General features: G+C 50.9%; 1 protein-coding gene across 1 annotated transcript in view; it reads right to left on the bottom strand.

Annotated features, from left to right (window-relative positions):
* MAMDC4 (MAM domain containing 4) overlaps positions 1-12,134 on the bottom strand; it is a 77,627-nt gene extending 65,493 nt beyond the window's left edge. Inside the window, exons 1-4 of the mRNA XM_065418930.1 lie at positions 12,095-12,134; positions 4,417-4,530; positions 3,583-3,756; positions 1,328-1,453 (exon numbers count right to left, since the gene is read on the bottom strand). Coding sequence (XP_065275002.1) covers positions 1,328-1,453; positions 3,583-3,756; positions 4,417-4,530; positions 12,095-12,134 — 454 coding nt within the window. The remainder of the gene's footprint in view (positions 1-1,327; positions 1,454-3,582; positions 3,757-4,416; positions 4,531-12,094) is intronic.
* Positions 12,135-22,479: the final 10,345 nt, after the last annotated feature.

Consider the following 22,479-nt stretch of genomic DNA (forward strand, 5'->3'; position numbering starts at 1 on the left):
AATCACGACTGGTGTGGAGAAAGTAAATAAGAAAGTGATATTTACTCCTTCTCATAACACAAGAACTAGGGGCCACCAAATGAAATTATAGGCAGCAGGTTTAAAACAAACAAAAGGACGTATTTTTTCACACAACGCACAGTCAACCTGTGGAACTCCTTGTCAGAGGATGTTGTGAAGGCCAAGACTATAAGAGGGTTCAAAAAAGATCTAGATAAGTTCATGGAGGATAGGTCCATCAACAGCTATTAGTCAGGATGAGCAGGAATGGTGTCCCTAGCCTCTGTTTGCCAGAAGCTGGGAATGGGTGACGGGGGATGGATCACTTGATGATTACCTGTTCTGTTCATGTCCCCTGGGGCACCTGGCATTGGCCACTGTCGGAAGACAGGACACTGGGCTAGATGGACCTTTGGTCTGACCCAGTCTGGCTGTTCTTATGTTCTTATAGCATCAGCCAGTGCCGTCCTCTCATCCTAGCTCGGGCACCGTGGTGCCCCCCACTCAAGCCTTCTGCACAGCAGCACAGAATGCTGCGGCTCAGGGTGCGAGGCCAGCCTGGCATGTGCGTTACAGTTTCTAGGCAACTGGGAACCAGGATTCCTGAGGTCTGTAAAGTTCTGCTTTAATCTCACCAGAAGGACCCAGTTCTGGTGGCCTAGCAGCTGGAAAGGTCTCTCTGGGCCCAGTGGCCCTCTAGAGACCCAGACAGAGTATGATAGATTCTGACCCTGTCCCTGGCTCTGCCACTCACTCACTGGGTGAAGTTGGGCAAATCCCTTCCCCCTCTGTGCCTCAGTTTCCTCAACCATAACATGGGGATTATATTATTCCCCACATCACAGGGAGACTGTGAGGATTCAGAAATGTCTGTAAAATGCTTATGGACCCTCAGACGAAAATGGGCGAGTGGAAGGCAAGGGGCTATTTAGTAATAATACCAATGGTATCTGGTGCTCAGTAGCTGCTAAAACATTGACAATTCAGTTCATACAAGGAATATAAGAACTGCCAGATCGGATCAGACAGGGCTCCATCAAGCCCAGATCCTGGCTCCAGAAGGGTCCTGTACCAGCTGTTTTGGACAGGCATGCACCCCTCCCTATACCAGACAATAGCACATCAACGTGCTGGGAGCAACCCCACCCCGTCAGTTGTCCTGGCCAGCTGCCCATCCCAGCCTCCACCCTCTGCAGAAGCCCTGCCCCCTCAGTGCTCCTTTGAACACTAGGCACAGATCTTGTCCCTGTGCTTGTGCCAGGGGCAGGAGAGGCTGGGTTCCATCCCCCAGCACAGCACTGGTGTAGTGCAGTGTGTACACCTTTACCTGTTTCCCACAGGCGATACCATGCTCGGATCTCACAGGTGGCTGCCGCTTGTCGCATCACAGGGGACCTTAACCTAGCGATGGCAGCAAACGTGTTTCTGCGCATCTCTGCAGCCATGTACCAGCCTGGGGAGAGCATACATCAGGAGGATCATTCACATTGCGAGGGGAGGCAGAGAAGGAGACACCTTCCCTTCCCTGATCTACTCTATGGGAAACAGACCCATCGCGAATGCCACACCATGTGTGTTCTCACCAGGAGCCTCACCTACAGCAAGCGAAAACCAGGCTCCAGTTCTTAGGCTCTAACACAGACCAACAGGAGGAATGCCCCCCCAGGAGGGATATTTCAAATAGCAGCAGCATCCTGTGAAAACAGTTCTCATTCCTGGGCAGCACTGCCACACTGAGAGGCAGCATTTACCCGGGTTTATTTGAATGCATGATTCCATATACACCTGAGAATGGAGTCACTACTACCTGTGCAAAGAGCCTTCTCCTCTGCAGCTCATGCCATCTGGAGCAGCCTTCCCCCACCCCTTCTTCTCTGCATCTCCACTCACGCCAGCTCCTTGCACAGGCCTCCTCATCTCTGACTACCTCCATCATGCCTCGTCCTTTTCTCAGGCCTGGTCTACACTTAAAATGTAGACCGACCCAGCTGTGCCGCTCAGGGGTGTGAATGGGGAGGGTCCGAGAGACAGGGCTTCAGGCCGAGCCTGGATGTCCGCACTGCAATTTTATAGCCCCACAACCCCAAGTCAGAGGACATGAGCCAGCCCCAGGTGTTTTATTGCAGCGTAGACAGACCCAAAGCCAGCATGTGTTTTAAAGAGTAAAGGCAAAGCCCAGCTATAGAAATACCAAATCCTGTCTATGTGCCATGAAGTCATGTGACTGGATGGGCCTTTCAAGAACTCCAAGGGCCAGACTCTCCAGTGCCCTACATCCTGGGTAGCCGTTTACTCCGGGGCCGAGAAGGGGTAAAGCTCCCTGTTTGGGTTAGTAGTAGTAGTTCACACCAGCTTTGCACTGGCTAATAAAGAATTGGCTCCCAAATGCCCTTGCAAGCTCTGAGGCCTTTTTCTGCAGGAAGCCGCAGCAGCCAGTCACAGCCATGAGCTAAGAAGCAGAGAGTCACATCCTCACATTGCCTCTAAATTACATCAAAACAATGTCATATGGGGCTGTGAAGAATGTGCTCCTGTCCTAACAGTGGCCACCACCACCAGATAAAGAAACAGAACTTAAAATGTTTAAAGAAAATGTTGTCAGCATTCTGCCTGGCAAGGAACCACTTCCCAACAGTTGTGATTGTGAAATCTCTACTTCTATTGTTTTGTCTTTACAGTCCCCACTTCTCTATTGTTTATCTGTAGGGTCTCTGTCTGGTTCTTTGATCGTTTCTGTCTGTGGCATAACTAATTTTGCAAGATTGAAATCAACTCAGGTGCTGGGGTCTGATTGGGTAAAGAATGGTTTTGTAATGGGCTAGGATGGGTGAAAAATACTGTCTTGCAGCACTTCAGTCTACAATGGTTGGTGATGGTAGAGCTAAGCAGGACTCAAGTTTCACTATATAAACTGGGGTCCAAAAGGAAGTTCTTTGGAACCTAACTCCAGGACATAACCCAAGATCAGAGCTGCCAGACCTCGGCACCCTGCCAACCACACCGTGCAGAAGCTGGAGGAGCCCCAGACGACCTGATCCTGCCTGGCCACCAGGAAAAGTTCGTCTGCCTTATTGGGAGTGGTGAGCATTGTCTGCTTAGCGAGTGTGTTCTGTTTTGGTAGCTGTTAATAAATAGAGGATATTACTGTGTAAGGCTCCTTCACTGGTAAAAGACCCTGCAAACCCACAGAAGATTACGTCCTGAGCCCTAGGAACTGGGTAAGGGTAGGTGCCTTTCGCTCAGAGCATTAGGAACTGGGTAAGGGTGGGGGTGCCTAAATTAATCAGGTTACACCTTGAGCCCACAGAATGGTAAAGGTGGGTGCCCTAGAGTGTACATGCAGGTAACACCCTGGCTTTTGTGCATTTATAATCCCAGCCTTAAAGCACCAGGGCTAAGGAGTCCCGAAGAGCCACCGTGTGTGATCACAGGCGGATCTGTTCTGAACACCACCGTGCCCCCTACCCCTAGACGCTCGTCAGGCACAGCTGCTGCGGGGAGGGCGATTTTTTCAACTCGATACCCCAGTGCAGAGGTAACGAGAGTGGCCACAGGCTACCCAGCAGAATGTGGTGCGGTTACCCAGATCAGTGCCCCGGGTGTGATCGGCGCTGGGTCCTGTCCCCCACATGGCGATGCTGGCTCGGTCTGTGACCCATCTGTAGACAGAGGTGCTCACGTCCTTCCAGCCACAGTTGCCCTCTTCAAAATCGCAGGTGAAGGGAGTTCCCAGCGTGACTGATTCTTTGTGATAACCTGCTGGGAAGCAGAGGAGAGTGATTAGTGCTCGGGAGGGCTGGGCAGGACTCTCCTGGGAGTAGCAGATTCCAGGATGTTTCTGCTGGTGATAAATCAGCAGCATCGGACATTTGGGGATTCCTGTGGGAGGGGGGAGGGGAGTGGGGGATGAGTGGAATTGGTGAGGAGAGTGGGTACTTAGGTGGGTGGGTAAGTGGCATGTGGATAACTTGAGGTGGCTCTCGTGCCAGGCAGAGCTAGCAGGAAAGCCACAGTTGCGTAGCCCTGCAGTGCATTTGGCTCATTCAGGGCCATTGGCCCATCCTTGTGTGAAGCAGTGGGGCCCTGGTTCTAGGGCTGCCAACTCTGACTGAAGCTATTCCGGGAGATTCCCCTCCCCCCCAACATGACATAATGTCATTTTCTTAAAATAGCCTAGTAAAATCTCCTGGATTGCTTTCAAGGAGATGGATGCCAATTCCAGGAGACTCCAGGCCAATCCTGGAGGATTGGCAACCCTACCTGGTTCTCTACTCTTTTCTTGGAGCAGGTTCAGGGCCCAGGACCCTGGGGAACCCGAGGCTCTTGGGCTGCAGATTGCTAATCCCAGGAAAGCTGCTATGCAGGAAAGAGCAGCCAGAAGCCAAAGAGCAAGAGTGAGAGGCAGCCGGGACTCACCGCACTGGTTCTCATCGGAGCAGTCCCTGCAGTCGCAAACAAAGTCACACACCTTCGGGGCAGGACTGCTGCATCTGTTGATGAAGATGGACTGGACGCCAGGGTGAGGCCAAGCTACCAGAGAGGATAAAAGCCAGCATCAGGGGGCCAGCCCCAGCTAGGCTGGGGATCTGCGGGGGAGATTGCAGGGCTGCCCTTTCCAGCGGGGCTATAGCTTGGCCTGGTTCTCGTTCGCATCAGCCTGTGGCTGCAGGAGGAAGATGGTGGCTTTGGGGAGGTCATTTACCACGATTCATGGGTTGGAGAGTCAAACATGGATGGAGGCAAAATCCCAGTGAAAGTTGCCATGTGATGAAAAAGAGCTAAGGCAGCTGCCTCGTCAGCATTTGGGGCTAGGCAGGTGGGAACTCATTGGTCCCTTGGGATCTGGAGTTGAAGACCCACAGGCTACATTTGAGCTTTGGATTCTCCTGCCTTACAGTGGCATGTCTCAAATACACCATAAAATACTTCTAATGTCAGGGCCTGGTCGCATGGTGAGAGCTCAGGACGCTGGGGGTATATTGCCAGCTCTGGGAGAGAGCGGGTTCCAGCGGGAAATGGGGCTTGAGATCTATTCCCAGCTCTCTGTGACACCTTGGGAAGTCATGTCCCCTCTCCGTGCCTCAGTTTCCCCATCGTAAAATGAAGAGAATGGTGCTGACCCAGCCTTGTAAAGTGCCTTGATATCTGGAGATTAATATGTAACACCAGCAGACCAGGCACCAGCTCACGCCAGGGTTCCATGTCTCAACTGGACACGTGGGTTAATAGCGATAAAAGAGGTATTAGAATTATAATGAAGTTTTTAGTGTCTAGCCTCTGTTGAATGCTTGTGAGTTGCTGCCGGCATTCATCTTACCTATAATAGCTGTGCTCCAGATTGGAAGCTAATATTGGAGCGGGTGTATTGGGAGCCTCTGGGACTGAATTGCCATACAGGAGAGGGAGCTGCTCTTCTACAGAAATTGTTACACCTCCCCCCCCCCCCCCCCCGCCCCCAAGAGGAGACCCAGCAATGCCGGTGGGCTCTGGTTGGTTCTTACAACTGGAAACTCCCCACATCTGGACTGACAAACTGTCAACAAAAAGACTCCTATAGTTGCTCTGCTGCTCCCTTCCCGTGAAGATGAGTCACCTGAGTGGACGCTGCCCTCTGCTGAGTTTGCAGCTCAGAGCACATGGCAGGAGGGGGATAAAAACCTCAAACCAAAGGAACTAAGGTCTCTAGGCTGCTTGGACTCAGGCGCAGGGGGGCGCAAGTTGTTTTTAGGCATAACCAAGAGATCCTCGGCTGCTTAGCCTGGGTTAGCCCTAAAGGACATACAGAGCTTGCTGATTACAGAAGCCTGTATTATCCTGTAATTCATTTGTGTCAGTTGTGTGTCTATATTTGCTGGCTGGCTTGCAAATAACACTCTAATTTCCTTTTCCTATTTAATACGTCTTCATATAGTTTACTATAGGGTTGACTACAGGCTTTGTCTTTGGGGTGAGACCTAAAGCACAACTGATTGGGATAAGTGACTGGTCCATTGGGATCAGAAATAACCTGAACATTGCTGTGATTCTTGGTGTAAGGGGCCAACTACCACAGAGCTATGATCACCCGTGTGGCAAGAAAGACTGGAGAACCCAAGGGGACTGTCTGTAACCAGGGATGCCAGAACGGGGCGGGGGGGGGACAGGGGGCCATGGCCCCATCACTTTTTACCATCCGTAAAGGTGAGCGACGGGGGGTGGAGAGGAGCAAGCAGGGGATGGGGTCTTGAGGGGAAGAGGCGGCGCAGGGGCGGGGCCTTGGGGGAAGGGGCAGGGCCTCAGGGAGAAGGGGTGCCGTGGTGGCAGGGCCTCAGGGGTAGGGGCAGTGCATGGGCCAGGCATTGATGGAAGGGGCGGGGCGGGGGCATGGTTTGGGTGCCTGAGGAGTTTTCACCTGGTGCATTTGGTTGGTGAAATCTAAGTATAGAACTCACAACGTTTGGGGTTGGTGCCCTGAGGCAGTCCTGAGGTTGGCACTCACACTCCTGCATAACCTTTGTGAGCATCACAAAACAGTGATGTTATTTAACTGAATATTTGTCATGCTGTCTGGAGTGGCTCATGACCATGAGTGCCGACCGCAGGGCAGATGTCAGAAAACGGCAGACACCGCAAGCTGGTGATGTGGCCTATAATTAGACTTCACCAAGCCCATAACAAATGTGAACTCCTGCATCACTCTACCAGTCTTACCATGGAGTCACAGACAGTTCCCTTGGACTCTCCAGTCTATAGGGTTGCCAAGCGTCTGGTTTTCGACTGGAACGCCCGGTCAAAGAGGGACCCTGGTGGCTCCAGTCAGCACCGCTAACTGGGCCACTAAAAGTCCTGGCAGCGGTGCAGCGGGGCTAAGGCAGGCTAGTCCCTACCTGCCCTGGCTCCGTGCGGCTCCCGGAAGCATGTCCAGCACCTAGGCTTAGGGGTCGCCGGGGGCTCGTGCTCCGCCCTGAGCGCCAACTCCGCAGCTCCCATTGGTCAGGAACTGCAGCCAATGGGAGCTGCGGGGGTGGCGCCTGCGGGTGGGGGCAGCATGTGGAGCCCCTGTGGCCACCCCTATGCCTAGGAGTCAGAGGGACATGTCACCGCTTCTGGGGGCCGCCTGAGGTAAGCACTGCCTGGCCGGAGCCTGCACCCTGCACTCCCTCCCACACCCCAACCCCAGGTTGGAATCCCCTCCTATACCCTCCCAGAGCCTGCACCCTGTACCCCCCTCCCACACGCTGAACCCCTCGACCCCAGCCCAGAGCCCCCTTCTGCACACCAAATTCCTCATCCCCGGCCCCACCCCAGAGCCCGCACCCCCAGCCAGAGCCCTCACCCCCTCCTGCACCCCAACCCCCTGCCCCAGCGTGGTGAAAATATTGAGTGAGGGTGGGGGAGAGCAAGAGATGGAGGGAGGGGGGATCAAGTGAGCAAGGGGTGGGGCCCTGTGGAAGGAGTGGGGTAGGGAGCGGGGCAAGGGTGTTCGGTTTTCTGCAATCAGAATGTTGGTAACCCTACCAGTCTATCCTGTCACCCAGACAAACTCGCCTTTGTAATAAATGGTCACGCCAAAAATCACACCGCATCAGGTTGCTCCCAGTCTCCAGAGACCAGCCACTTACCCCAGATCAACTGGTACTCCAAAGACAAGGCTGGCAGCCAATTCTATAGTAAACTAACTATAGGTTTATTAGCTAAGAAAAGGAAATGAGAGTTATTGAGGTTAAAGCAAGTAAAATATATGAACAGGTGAGTCACAGGTTTCAGAGTGGTAGCCGTGTTAGTCTGTATCAGCAAAAACAACGAGGAGTCCTTGTGGCACCTTAGAGACTAACACATTTATTTGGGTATAAGCTTTCGTGGGCTAAAACTCGCTTCATCGGATGCATGGAGTCACAGTTTGTAACTCCAAATGGTGTCAGTGATGTAATAAACTGCCAGTTTCCCAAAAGTCTTTTCAGGGTACCCAGATTGTCTCTGGGGAGCTCTGCTTTGCATCCAGTACACTTCCCTGTAAGAGTCCAAACAGTCCAGCCATGAAGGATCTTTCCCTGAATCCATTCTTATAGCGTTTTCTGACAGAAGACCAGCTGACAGGGTCACTACCCCCGTGGGCTCCTTCTCTGAGGACAGAGAGTGAGGAATGCATTTTAAGTCTTTGATCTCTGATCATCACACACAATGACAACTTGATTTGAAATGAGCACTTTTCTGTTAGAGTTCTTTATTTGCATTCCACAAGGCCTCTTTCTCGTTTGAGGGGTTATTTAGTTACAGGGGTGTACACAATGTAGATGTTTGCTATTACATTATAATGGGATACAGGTAAGTGAAAACAGTGCATTTAATGTCCCATTCATTGTCATGAAGTTTAAATACACATTTAACAATCACTTTGATCTATACTGATACACTAGTGAATTGGCCTGGCTTCCAGCCAAGCATTTGTAAGCATGCAGTGAGGCCTGGGGCTTTGATATGAACTGGCACCTGGTCTGCCAGCATCACAATATTATTGTATTTTAACCAAATCCTAGGCAATTGAACCAACATGTTTATGGAAATGTGCCAGAAATGGAACGTAACAACTTCCCCTCCCCGAATTCTTTCAAGCCTGCTTCAGAACGTGCTTTATCCCATAATCCCTTCCACTAGGCCTGTCTCAGTGCTTGCTGGCACCGTCTGTGGGGGGGCAGAGCTCACATCTCTGTCTGACAGGTTTCTCCAGGTGAAGAAATGTTCCTGGCAGAGCCATATGGAGCCATGTGGCCCAAGAGGTCATGCAGTGCTGGGCAATATAGTCCACACCTTGGGTGGCTCCTACAGCACTGTAGCTAATAGAGCTGGGCAGAAGAGCTTTGACGGAACCATATTCCGTCGGCATGGGAGTCTGATAACAGTGGAACACTCCATTCATTGAGTGCTCTGGAATTTCACCTTGGAAGAAAACCAGAAAAAAAAATCCTAACACTGTTGAAATGTTCCATTTTGACATTGTCATAGAATCATAGACATGTCCGGCTGGAAGGGATCTTGAGAGGCCATGTAGTCCAGCCCCCTGCACTGAGACAGAACCAAGGAAACCTAGACCATCCCTGACAGGTGTTTGTCCAGCCTGTTCTTATAAACCTCCAGTGACGGGGTTTATAAGATCCCAGTGTGCATGGAGAACAATTGGTCACCGGCCTCTTTATAAAAGCCTTTAACATATCTGAAGACTGCTATCAGGTCCCCTCTCAGGCCTTGTCTACACTAAAGGGAAAAGTCGATCTAAGCTACGCAATTTGAGTGACGTGACTGGCATAACTCAAGTCGACGTAGCTTAGCTCTACTTCCCGCGGGGTCCACACTACGCAATGTCAATGGAGACGCTCTCCCATCGACTCCCCTTACTCTTCTCGATCCGGCGGAGTACAGGAGTCGACGGGAGAGTGATCTGCAGTTAATTTAGCGGGTCTTCACTAGATGCATCGATCGCCGTGTCGATCCCTCGGTAAGTGTAGACAAGCCCTCAGTCTTCTCAAGACTAAACAGGCCCAGTTTTTGTCACATTTCCTCACAGGTTAGGTTTTCTAAACCTTTTATCTTTTTTATTGCTCTCCTCTGGTCTCCCTCCATTTGTCCACAGATTTCTTGAAGTGCGGCGCCCAGAACTAGACACAGGACTCCAAGCTGAGGCCTCACCAGGCCCAAGTAGAGTGGCACAGTTATCGCCTGTGTCTTACATATGACACTTCTGTTAATACACCCAGAATTATGTTAGTCTTTTTCCCAACTGCATCACACTGGTGACTCATATTCAATTTGCAATCCACTATAACTCCCAGAGCCTTTTCAGCAGTGCTACCACTTTGACAGTTAGTCCCCATTTTGTAGTTGGGCATTTGATTTTTCCTGCCTAAGTGAAGTACTTTTGCACTTGTCTTTATTGAATTCCCTCTTGTTGCTTTCAGACCAGTTCTCCAGTTCTGAATTCTAATCCTGTCCTTCAAAGTGTTTGCAACCCCTCCTAGCTTGGTGTCATCCACAAATTTCATAAGCACACTTTCCAATCCATTATCCTAATCATTCATTAATATATTGAATAGTATCAGACCCAGGACTGACCCCACTAGATACTTCATTCCATTTTGACAGTCAACTATTGATAACTACTCTTTGAATATGGTTTTTCAACCAGTCTTGCATCCACATTATAGTAATTTCATCTAGACCACATTTCCCTGATTTGCTTATGAGAATGTCATGTGGGACCGTATCAAAAGCCTTACTAAAATCAAGCTATAGCACGTCTACTGCTTCCCCTCCCCCACATCCACTAGGTCAGTAATCCTGTCGAAGAAGGAAATTGAGTTGGTTTGGCATGATTTGTTCTTGACAAATCCAAGCTGGCTATTCCTTATAAACTATTATCCTTACAAATTGATTGTTTAATAATTTGTTCCTGTATCTTTCTGGGCATTAAAGTTAGGCAAAATTGTCAGAATGAAACATTTCAATTTTTCAGTTTGAAATAACTTTTTGTTTCAGTTTGATTTTCTATTCTGTTATATACTATAGGCCAATACATTATCTGTAATTCATAATAATAGGATACAAAACTTGAAAAAAGTTAAAATTGAAACAAAACTTAATTTTTTTTAGAATTTTCCTTCATGGAGAATTTCAATATTGTGCAGTTTCATTCCAATTCTGAATGAAGCCATATTTCAAAATCCTTTGTGAACTGGCATTTCTGGCCTCTGCACAGCTCTAATAGTTACTGATCACTCAGGTGTGCAATAACCCCTGTATCAATGCCTGTATCAATCTTGTCATAAAATGAACATACACCCGAGGAAGAGTCAGAGCCTGAGCAATGCCGGTATTACTGATGTTTGAATGGCATCGCTGACATCCAATCAGCGTTCACATCCCAACCTGGAGAGGATGGACCTAACGCTCAGGTTTGAAATCCACCTCCCTTGGCGGAGGCACATTAAGATTTATTGGGGCCCTGGGCACAAAGAACATTTGGGCCCCCCCCACACCTCTATCGCCACTGCATCCTGCCTCTGCTCCTCCCCTTCCCACCCAAGGCCCCGATCCCTGGCCAAGCCAGAAGCTGGAGCCAGCAGGGCCATGGTAAGAGCTGCCCAGGGAGCCCAGGCTGCTGTGGGGAGCCCTGGACCCTCCACCTAGGGTTGCCAGGAGTCCGGTTTTGTTTTGATTTTATCAAAAAATTTCCTTTAGACTTTATCATCCAGCTGCCTGTTCTCTGCTTGATTCGGTGTGAAGCTCTTTAGAGTGGGGACAATTGTTTGGGTCTGTGTTTGCACAACACCTAGCACAAAGGGTTCCTGGTCCAGGACAAAGGCTCCTAGGCACTAGGGGACTGCGCCTAACGAATAACTGAACAACGGGAATTGATCCATTATATTAAACGTGTCCACACGATACAGCTGAAATAAACCAGTTCAGTAATCTCCCAGCAGCATTCTGATTAAATCAATCTGTTTGATTTACTCAAGTCAGCATTTCCTGTTCCTGTTCCCTCGGGAACAGCTCTAGTGTTTGTATTTCAGTGGTGTCTGGAGGCACCACCTGAGCTCAGGCTCCCATTGTGCTCAATGCTGTACAAACACCGAGTGAGAAACCAGACCCTGTGCTGAACAGCCCAGTCTAAAGAGACATGACAAAGGGGAAACTGAGGCATGGAGAGAGGCAGTGACTTGCCCAAGGTCATCCAGGGAATCAGTGGCAAAGCTGGGAATAGAAGTTAGGTTCGCTGAATGCGAGTCTGATGCTCTAACCACTAGACAACACTCCTTCCTTTAGTGTGGAGTCATTCAAGGCTCAACCTACCTTTTGTTCTGTGGCAACACAGTCCAAGGGAACTATCCGGTCTAACATGTGGCATGATCAAAGGCAATCTGGCCTCAGCTTCTTGTTTAAGGGACAAACATCTCCTTAAAGCCCTGGCACGGCGGGAGGTTACAATCCCACACAATGGGACACAGAGAAGTTACATGTGGAGGTTGAATCTGAACTAGCAAGTGGTGGCTTGTCCCCCGCCCTCCCCCAGAAATGTCCTGCTGGGAAATGCTGCGTCCGTCCGTCCGTGAGGAGAACTTACCAGAGAGCAGCAGAACCAAGAGGAACAGCTGCGCAGGCATCTCCCGAGCCTGTGCCCCGGGGCAGGTGTGCAGCTGGGAGCTAACACAGCCGCTGGAGGGGCTGTGCTGCAGAGCGAAGGCTGGAACCAGCTCCCAAGGACTTGACAAGCTCTGGACTTCAGCCCCAGCTCTTACCCACACTGCAGAGCTCTTGATCCCCGTGCAATCAGTCCCAGGGGAGCAGGTTTTATCAGCAGGGCATTTCCCTAGGGACTGACACTGTAGCCAGGGACATTCAGGGGTGGAGTAGAATGACAGCTTTTTGGCTGCGCCAGTATCACACATCCTGGGGAGCAGTGACCATGGACCCATCTCACTCCCAGGAGGAGTGTGTGTTGGGGGGGAGATAGTAGGGGTCTCTCAGGGGGTCCACAATAGGGAACTCCTGGGTATCCCCATCCAGCCCCTGAGGAGCCCTCACTTTACCCCCTCCCCCACCCTTGCTATCCACTGTCTTTCCAGGTAGGGGACTCCGGCTGCCAGGGGACTGCTGCTGACTCACACCCGGGGCTTGTGGCTTGCACTGGCTGAGTGTGTGTGCCCACATCAGGGTAGCGGCTGCTGGCCTCAGGCAGGGTCAGAGCCTGCGTACTCCCCTCTAACCGAGTAGCTCCAGGAGCCCATGTGATCGACAGCTGGACTTTTGGACAACCCCTACCCCGGGTTCACACTCCAGACCCTTTACCAGCTGCCTCCTCGGGCTCAAATGGAGCCATGACTGGGGAATGTGCATCCCCGCACAATGGGGAAAATTGGGGTTGAAGTCTGGAATTCAAGCAAGACATCTGGGTAGCTGAGATGCGGATGAGCTAATAATTCATTTGGATTTCATGATGGCTAAGGACTGTGTAGGTGTCTTACAAATGCTGTCTGGGCAAATTCCCTTTCTGGATGTGGCCCGGGTGAGACAAGTTTGCAGGCAATTGGTTTGCAGTGAATGAGCTGCCTGCCCCCATTATAATGGCTACATGCTGTGGTAGCTTCCCAGCAAGGAAAGATGGGGAGTGGGTGGCCCTGCTTTGAGATCCAGGATCTCAGGGGAATCTTAGCTGTTTAAGTTCTTGTGGCTCTGAAGCTGGCACTGATCCCTGTTTGTTTGCTAAATGTTTCTGACAAACAGAAACTAGCCGGAAAGGAACCACAGTAGCTACCTGTGAATGGGTGAGTCTGGTAAACACTGGCACTGAGGAAAAGTACAAGGCGGAGAGGCAAGCTCCCAGAGTTTCTACTGGGATTGTTTCAGTGCAGTGCTGTGTATTTAAATGAGAAGCAGCAGAACAGTCTGAGGGGCTGTCTGCACTGCAATTAAAACCCGCGGCTGCTGGCCCGTGCCAGCTGACTTGGGCTACGGGGCCCAGGCTAAGGAGCTGTTTAATTGGGTTCAGGCTGGAGCTTGGGCTCGAGGACCCGGCAAGATGGATGGGTCCCAGAGCTCAGGCTGCAACCAGAACATCTACACCGCAATTGAACAACCTCTTAGCCCAAGCCTGCTGGCACGGGCCAGCCGCCGGTGTCTAATTGCAGGGCAGACATACCTTGGCCTAAGGGACTTTCCAGTTAGGAATCAGGAGTTGTTCTCCTGATCCACCAAAGACATAGGTTGTAGTGCACTGGCCCAGCACAAGATTGATGCTGGAGGAAACCAGCTCACCAGTTGGGAAGAGGCATTACAAGCCATCCAGAAAATGTCTCCGGAAGGCATAGTAGAGCCTTCAGTCAGCCCTTGGGCTCACCAGAGGGGTAGGTAAGAATGGGGTGGCAGCACCAGATGCTGTGTGAGCCATAGAAAATTAAATCAAGTCACTTTAAAGGATTCTTGTCCATTACTAGGAATAGGTGATACCCTGGACACTGAAGCGGGTTCAGTCTGGTTTTCCCACCCTGGATCTTAGCAGTGGGTGCTGGCATGTGGAAATGGATCCAACAGAGAGGGGCAACCTGCCTGCACAGCAGGGCGGGCCTGTGGCAATACAAAGTGATGGCTTTTGGTCTGTGTAAAGCAGCACACACATCTGAGAAGCTAATGGAGACTGTGACAGGGCAGGCCCCTCCCAGCCTGCCTGCCACACCTAGACTCTACATGACATACTGGTGCTGCTAAAACCTGTGAACAGGACCTGGTACATTTATAAATGGTCTGTTACAGGCTGGAAGCTGATCATCTGAAATAGAACCCCAAAACCGAAGTTGTTCCAAGAAGAGGTAGCCTACCTCAGGCACCCAACTGGTGAGGTGAGAATTTCCACTGACAAAAAGAAAAAGAAGGCTGTACAGAACAGCCAACTCCTCAGCCATTCCCAGATGTGCTGAGTTTGACAGGACTCTGCTCCTATTACAGAAGATGTATTTGTGAGTTTGCCAATATAGTAAAGCTGCTGCATAGGTCGGGTGAGAAAGGGAAACCATTCCAGCAGTCAGCACAGTGTGATCTGGCATTTCAAAACCTCTTTCATATTGGACCCAGATGCTAGCACTTTTGAGTTGGGGGTGGTATTGACACCAGAACACAAAAGACAGGAGAGGGTGGTGGCTTATCACAGCAAAAGACTAAATTCTCTTGGAAGAAATTATTGCACCAATTGAAGGAATGCCTGGCAACGATTACAACTATAGAACGTTTCCACCACCAGCTGGCTAGGAGAACTTAACGCCTGTGGTCAGGCCAGACCAGGCATCCTTGCAATGGCTCTTTAGATTTAGGAGTCTTGAGGGGCCACTTTCCAGGTGGCTGGAGAACCAGCAATGCTGTGATTTCACAATCACACACAGGCCTGGACACAAGCATGGGAAGGCTGATGCCTTGTCCAGCTGGCCTTCTTGCAAACACTGCCCTTAGCAGGCGAGCAAGGAACTGGCCATTAAAGGGAAAGTGTGTGCTCAGTGAGAAATGACCCTCGCCTCGCTCTCTATGCTCCACAAAGTGCAAATGTTCCTGGTTCATCCCTGGGACAGTGGATGTAGGGTGCAGGCATGAACTCCAGAGCAGTGAAAAGCTTCCCAAAGAGCCAACCCTGAAATCAGAGTAGTGTGTGTCTGGGAAAGCAACTGGCAAATGCAGCCACCCTGGAGCGTCTAGTATCCCCTCACTATGCTGGTCAGGATGGGAAAGCTTGGAGCTTAAAGATTAATTATGGTCTAGAACATGGGAGAAATCAGTGGGTGACAGGGACAGGTACCAGATACACTGAAAAAGGAGGTGCTCAGGTTATGTTAAAATTAAAAACTGCTGGACATTTTGGGGCTACCAAAATTTTGGCCAAGCAAAGAGAGGGATGATGGGCAGAGCTGAGATGGGAGCTGGTGTTATGGCTGCCATCCGGCAGGGCGCTGAGCTATAGACAGGGCCGGCTCCAGGCACCAGCGCAGGAAGCAGGTGCTTGGGGCGGCCAATGGAAAGGGGCGGCATGTCCGGGTCTTCGGTGGCAATTCGGCGGTGGGTCCCTCAGTCCCTCTTGGGGAAGGACCGGCTGCTGAATTGCCACCGAAGAATGAAGCGGCGCGGTAGAGCTGCCGCCGAAGTGCCGCCGATCACGGCTTTTTTTTTTTCTTCACCGCTTGGGGCAGCAAAAAAGCTGGAGCGAGCCCTGGCTATAGACAATCACAGACCTGGTTAAAGGCGATAGGTATTCTTCTAAGCACCTTCCTTTCAGGCTACATGGAGGGAGCAATTAAATGTCCATTGTGTGGTAATATCTGGAAAACAATAAGCTACCATCCAAGGCACTGAGCCACATGGCGAAGCCAAAGAAAGCTAAGCTCTGTGGTTTGAACAGCTTCCCTTGGACTGATTGCAAATGCAGTGGCTGGGGGATTGATTGGTCGAAGCTGTGTATGTCTGTGTGGGTGACTGAGAGGCAGAAAACCAGCAGACAGCAAGAGAAGCAGTCATGAGCATGGCCGTGGAAGGGAGCAGAGAGACAGAGCTCCTGGGGTCACGGGACTGCTGGAGAGGCAGGCTTGGAAATTGTGAGCAAGGAAACTGCCTGCTGCTGTTTGTTTCTACTGTGTTTGGAGAAACCGGACTTTGTGTGCATTCTTTGTAAATAAACAGGACTGCATCAAAGAAATATCTGACTTGTGGCACCAATTTTTCCTCCTAATGGAAATAACCTGAATATTGGCTAACCACTTGAGTCGAAAGGGGTAGTGCTGGGAAGCAGTGCCACCTAGTGGACAGAGCACTAGATGGTGACTTGGATTCTATTCTTGGCTGTGCCACTGGCCTGCTGGGTAACCTTGGGCAAGTTGCTTCCCCTCTCAGTGCCTCAGTCCCCTCATCTGTAAAAGGGGGGCAATGATACCAATGTCCCTTGTGAAGTGCTATGAGAGCAGCAGATGAAAAGTGCTAGATAAGGCCTAAGTATTACATTATAATTACCACCAGTGTGGGCTGCAATTGACGAGGCTTGCACATGGAGAGTTCTCTTGGTTTAAGGCCTCTGCATAGCTGTGACATGACGGGGAGGGATGCAAAGCTATTTGCAGACACAAGATTCACTCCAGGTGAATGGTTTCCAGCACATAGAGCCTTATACACCTAGCGCAGGCTCAGAGACCCCATCTCTGACCCCCGGCTGGTGATGGTTTGCCAGTACTCCACAGCCTTGGACTCCAGACATGGGCACGTTGCTGTAAGTGTCCAATACACTCACAACTGGCCTGCCGGTGATTCACCATGGTGGGACCAGTGCCTGGCTTGCTTCCTTAGACGTGGTGAACCAGACAGGTGCCTATTATTAATTAATAATAATAATAATAAATTCCCTGGCCCTCCAGGATGGATTCTGAGCAGGTGGCCAAGAAGGCGGCTTTGCGACAGCCCAACACCTCTCACAGCAGTACCATCCCCAGCTCATGCCCCCAAGGCCTTGGATTCCCTTGACTGGCATGGAACAGTATGCCCCCATCCCCCCCACAGCACCCTGCTCTCAGGGTTCTGTTGCCCAAGTCCGAGTGCACAGAGCAGCATGTACTTTCTGCTTCCTAGGCGATGTCCTTGGACACTAGACTAGGGATAGCCTGGTGCAATCAAGTCATAAACAAAGGGTTTGATTCTGCTCTCACCTGTGCTGGTGCAACATCAACGGGATAGCGCTGCTGCCGAGCTGCGTACGGGAGAGCAGAATCCAGCCCGCAAGGGCAGGAGCATTCCTGAGCTTCACGAGCCTGGAAATGCTGGTTGGGCAACAACCACCCCCCACCCCCACGTGGGAGTACAAGTTCACAGAACAGGCAACTCTCCTGGCTTTGCCCTCCTCACTTGACTAGCAGTTATCCCCCAGCCACTGTACATTACCCTCCCTGGTCTATACACACCACACAGAGACTATCTGAGTGTTATTTTCCCAGGATTAGAAACCAGCATATAAACATCTCTCATTAGTAGCAGTTAGCACTGACTGATTGGCTTGACATACCGCAGAGGGATTTGTCTTATTTATGCTGTTTGTTTAGTCTGCTCTCAGCAAGGTTAAGACCCTGAATATTCCCTACAGACACATGTGTAATGGTAAAGTTGATGTTTTGTTCATGTATCTAAAGGTCTTTGGTCGGAGATAAGGCAGAAGTATGCTTGTAACAGGATGTGTATATCATGGGTGGCTGTGCATTGGAATGGGAGTTTGCTGTGGAGTCGGTGAGCACGTGTGGATATCTGATGCATGGTAGGGAAGACACATGAGCTTAGGTCAGGATGGATGTTCATATGGCCTTCACTGGTGATCTCATGGAGTGTTATGAGTTGCGTTAACTGGGAATGCACTTAGCGCTAAGCTGCCAATGTTTCTTATGTAGGAATTTTTGAAATGGCATGAGATGTATCAGCCCAGATTCTAACCAACCACTGTTGGCAGGATGCTTTTGTCAGGCCTTTATCAATGCTTTAAAAGAGAAACTGCCAGGTTAAAATTCTTATTTTGAAAAGCAAAACAGGAGCCCCGCTGAGATGATTCAAAGGGACGCATTTTAAAACCTACCCCCCTTGTCACTTTTGACGCTGTTTGGTTACGCTGTATTCCACTCAGCTCCAGTGATGAATCGAGTCAGTTTCATTTGATTTCTAGGTTTCCATGCACAAGCCCAGGGCTGCAGAGGTTGCAAGGGGGAGAGTTGAGTTCTCTTTTCAAATAGTTTCTATAGGAGTTTAAATCATTAGACCATTTGTCTTGTGAAAGGGTAATTTTTTTACACCACCTCACGGAGGGGTCAAATCTGACCTGATGGTACCTCTGGTGGGGACATTTCTGGTGATGCTTAGTGGGGCTAAGGAGTTTGGACCCTAATAGGTCTTGCCTGAAATTCATTGCAGTGCAGAGGTGCCAATACAAAGTCTAGGCACAACTTACAGGGACAAGACTTAGGCCCCACTTAAGTTAGAGCTTTTAGAAAAACCTCCAATCTTGATTTCAAAATTGTCAATGATGGAAAATCCACCACCGTGGTAAATTGCTCCAGTAATTAATTACTCTCACCTTTAAGAATTTAGGCCTTATTTCCAGTTTGAATTTGTCTAGTTTCAGCTTCCAGGCTTTGGTTCGTGTTAGACTTTTCTCTGCTAGATTGAAGAGCCCATTATTAAATATTTGTTCCCCAAATAACAAATTACAGACTGTAATCAAGTCACTTCTTAACCTTCTCTTTGTTAAGCTAAATAGAGTGAGATCTTTATAACTAGAAGGCAGGTTTTCTAATCTTTTAATCAATATTGTGCCTCTTCTCTGACCCCTCTCCAATTTATCAACATCCTTCTTGAATTGTGGACACCAGAATTGGACACAGGGCCACAGCAGTCGCACCAGTGCCGAATACAGAGGTAAAATAACCTCTCTGCTCTGACCAGGGCCGGCTCCAGGCACCAGCGAGATCGCGCTGAATCAGTGACCTGCTGGCTCTTCGCTATTTACCACTCCCCCAATTTGTGTGTCAGCTGCACACTTAATCATGATGGTTTTATGTTTTCTTACAAGTCATTGATAAAAATGTTGACTAGTGTAGGTCCAGGAATAGATTCCCATAGGACCCCACTGGAAACACACCTGCTCAATGACAATTCCCCCTTTACAATTATATTTTGAAACCTATCATCAGTTAGCCAATTTTTCATCAATTTAATTCATTTTATATCATTCTAATTTTGTAATTAAAATGTTGTGCAGTACCTAACTCTTGTGCTTTGCCTCAGAACTCCCTGTAGTCAACTGTTAAAAAAAACATAAATGTTCTCACTTCTTCCCCTTCAGTGTAGGCCACGTGCTCCTGTGTTTTGCAGGGAGATCACTGCCTCTGAATTCCAAGGTGACCTCTAAAACTCCTGCCAGGACATGTACAAACCTGCAATATCCAGGAATAATCTGTGCCCAGGGCAAGACAGAGGGAGACTTGATGAAATGTTAAGCAGCAATTTCCTGCCTCAGAGCCGCGTAGCAGAGGCCTGTATAACAGGGCAGTACGTGCAGCACATCCAGTGCTCTACCTGACCATTCAAAATCAGTGCTGGTGCCCCCGGGGCTAATAAGGACCTCGTTTTACAGGGGAGGCTACCAGGGCCATTTGCAGTTCCCCAGCTTTGCTTGGCCAGTTGCGGTTTGTTTGAAATTGTTGCATCTGGCTTAGGAACAAGCGCAGTTAAAGGGGTTAGGGAGCTTCCCAAGCACTCAGGCCCAGATCTCCAAAGGGACTCAGGCCTTGCCATGCTGAGCATTACACCACCAACTCTTAGGTGCCTAGAAAAATCACAGGCACACCACGGCGATCCCCAAAGTCTGAGTTAAGCAGCCAGGCTCTATACACTGAGTGCGGGGAGGCAGGTGCCTTAAGTGGGATCCACAAAGCCAGCAAGCTAGGTGCAGAACATCCTAAACTAGCCAATGACAGGAGAGCATCCTAGTCCTCCTCCCGCTCCCCCACCCCTAGCTAGAAGCCTAGGTCTGGGCCTATTGCTGCTTAGCGATCAGCGCAAGTCAGGGGGCTTCTGAGCCGCAGACATTTGTTGCAGGAACGAGACGGGGCCGGCCTCGCCCACACCACACAAATGGCCGTGGCAGAGGACGGGGAGCCATGTTGTAACGTCTAGCGCACTCAGCGGGGCTGTGGGAGACCCAGGTTCTGCCTGTGGGGAGAAAGGATTTGAAGAGGGACTGCTCAGGAGCATGCTCTCCTAGGCGCAGACTCCATGGGTGCTCCAGGGCTGGAGCACCCATGGGGAAAAAATGGTGGGTGCTGAGCACCCACCGGCAGCCCCCCATCAGCTTCCTCCCAGGCCCCATGGATCAGCACCTCCCACGATCAGCTGTTTCACAGCATGCAGGCAGGAGGCTCTGGGGAGAGGGGGAAGAGCGGCACACTCGAGGGAGGGGGTGAAGCAGGAGTGGGGCCTTGGGGGAAGGGGTGCAGTGGGGGGCATGGCCTGGGGCAGAGCTGGGGATTGAGCACTCCCGGCACTTTGGAAAGCCGGTGCCTGTGCATGCTCTAACCACTGAGCTACGGGGAGGGGCTCCCCGGTTTCACCTCTCGTGCCACTGAGGATAGATGACGCCAGTGACTCGGGAGCCCAGTGGTGAGGACACGCCCCCCAAGTGGGAGACCTGTGCGCAGTCCCCTGCTCCCATCAATCAGCAGTGAGGCTAAGATTTTGTCCTGGATATTTTTAGTAAAAGTCACCGACAGGTCACGGGCAAAACAGAAAAATTCTCAGAAACTGTGACAGAGGCCGCCAAGAGCGGGTTCGGGCCCTGGTGAAAACTTTTTTCGGGCCCCCCAGCAAGGGCGGACCAACTAAACAGGGCCAACGAGGGGGGGGGGGAGCCGGGCCCCCTTCCGGACCACCGGCACCCGGTAATTTGTACCAGCTTTCCCCCCACTCTCATCGGCCCTGGCCGTGACCTGTCGGTGACTTTTACTAAAAATATCCCTGACAAAATGGGGATCTGCGGATCCCCACATTGCCTGAAGGGGGGCAGCTGCGCAGGGCCTAGGAGCCACCTGCAGCAGCTGGGGGCTGTGGGGTCCCCCTGCCACCTGTAGCTCCAGGGGTTCCCCGCTGCCCATGGGGGCCAGGAGCTGTGGGATGTCCCCACCATCAGCAGCTCCGGGGGCCCACGGTGGCGGGAAGATCAGGGGTGGCCTGCGAGCTTGCCAGGGGCTTGGGGGTTGCCCCCCCCCACTGCCCAGGGGTTCCCCCGCCACCAGCAGCTGGGAGCTGTGGGGTACCCCACCACAGGCGGCGGCATATCCCGCAGCTCCCCACCGCTGAAGTCACGGAGGTTGCTAGAAGTCACGGATTCGTGACCTCCGTGACTTATGTTCTCCCCAGTAGAACAGCAGACTGACAGAGCCCATGTCAGACTAACCCCAGTGGTGCGAGCACTCTGCTGAGAGGTGGGAGACCCCTATTCATACCCTCTGCCCCCATCAGGCAGACTGGGGAATTGAGCCGGGTCTCCCACACCTCCACAGAGTGCTCAAACCTTTGGGCTAGAAGTTATAAGGGCAGCAGCAGTTCCTCAACCAGATTTTGAACTGGTTCCAAGCCAGTAGGGGCCAACCTCTGAGCATGCCTTCTGGGTCAGGCTCCACCCATGCTTTGTGAATTGCTCTGGGATGTAGGTGGCAGGCGGGTGGGTGGACGCCTGGAGGGAAGCAGCAGGGCACAGGCCTAGAGGCAGAGCTTGGGTATGTGGGAACTCCAACCTTGCAACAACACAGGCACCAAGCAAGTTCAGATGTTTGTAGGGTGTAGTGGGGCTCATGTAGAGGCCAGCAGGCCTAGTGGGCAGGCTGCAGATGCAGCCCCAGTCCCCAAAGTTCTGGGGTGGCCTTATTAGGCAATCTGGGGATCTGGAGGCCAAGTTACAGTCCTTTTTCAGGTTCCCCCAATCAGACAAGGGTCGGAGGGTCGGGTAGGGGGATGTGACACTCTGTACCTCAGGGAAACACCTAGCACCCCCATATTCATCCTTGTAAATTGTGTGGTATCCAATGCAAAGTTTGTCTTGTTGGGTGTCTTCGGAAGGCTCATGATGCACTGAGCATTGTTGTTACAGTAATGTTATAGGTTATAATTTCATGTATATAGTTATGATGCTGAAAATGTATCCTCATGGCTTAAAATAAGCGCAGACAAAAACTCTCCAAGAGCAGAGAGGCAGTTCACACCTCATCAGGGCAGGTATGAGACAAACCCAGCCCAGCCTCACAGGAACAAAGGATGCTGGCCTAGGCAGCAACAAAAGGATCTGTTAGACTCTGAGTGAGTTACCCCCCTTCCTTTGGTCAGTTTTGGACTGCGATGAGGTAATGCTCACCTGACTCTGAAGGTGTGTGTGGGGGGGGAGAGGAGGGCAAAGCC

The sequence above is a fragment of the Emys orbicularis genome, chromosome 18 (assembly GCF_028017835.1).
Source record: "Emys orbicularis isolate rEmyOrb1 chromosome 18, rEmyOrb1.hap1, whole genome shotgun sequence".
NCBI classification, from domain to species: Eukaryota; Metazoa; Chordata; order Testudines; family Emydidae; genus Emys; species Emys orbicularis.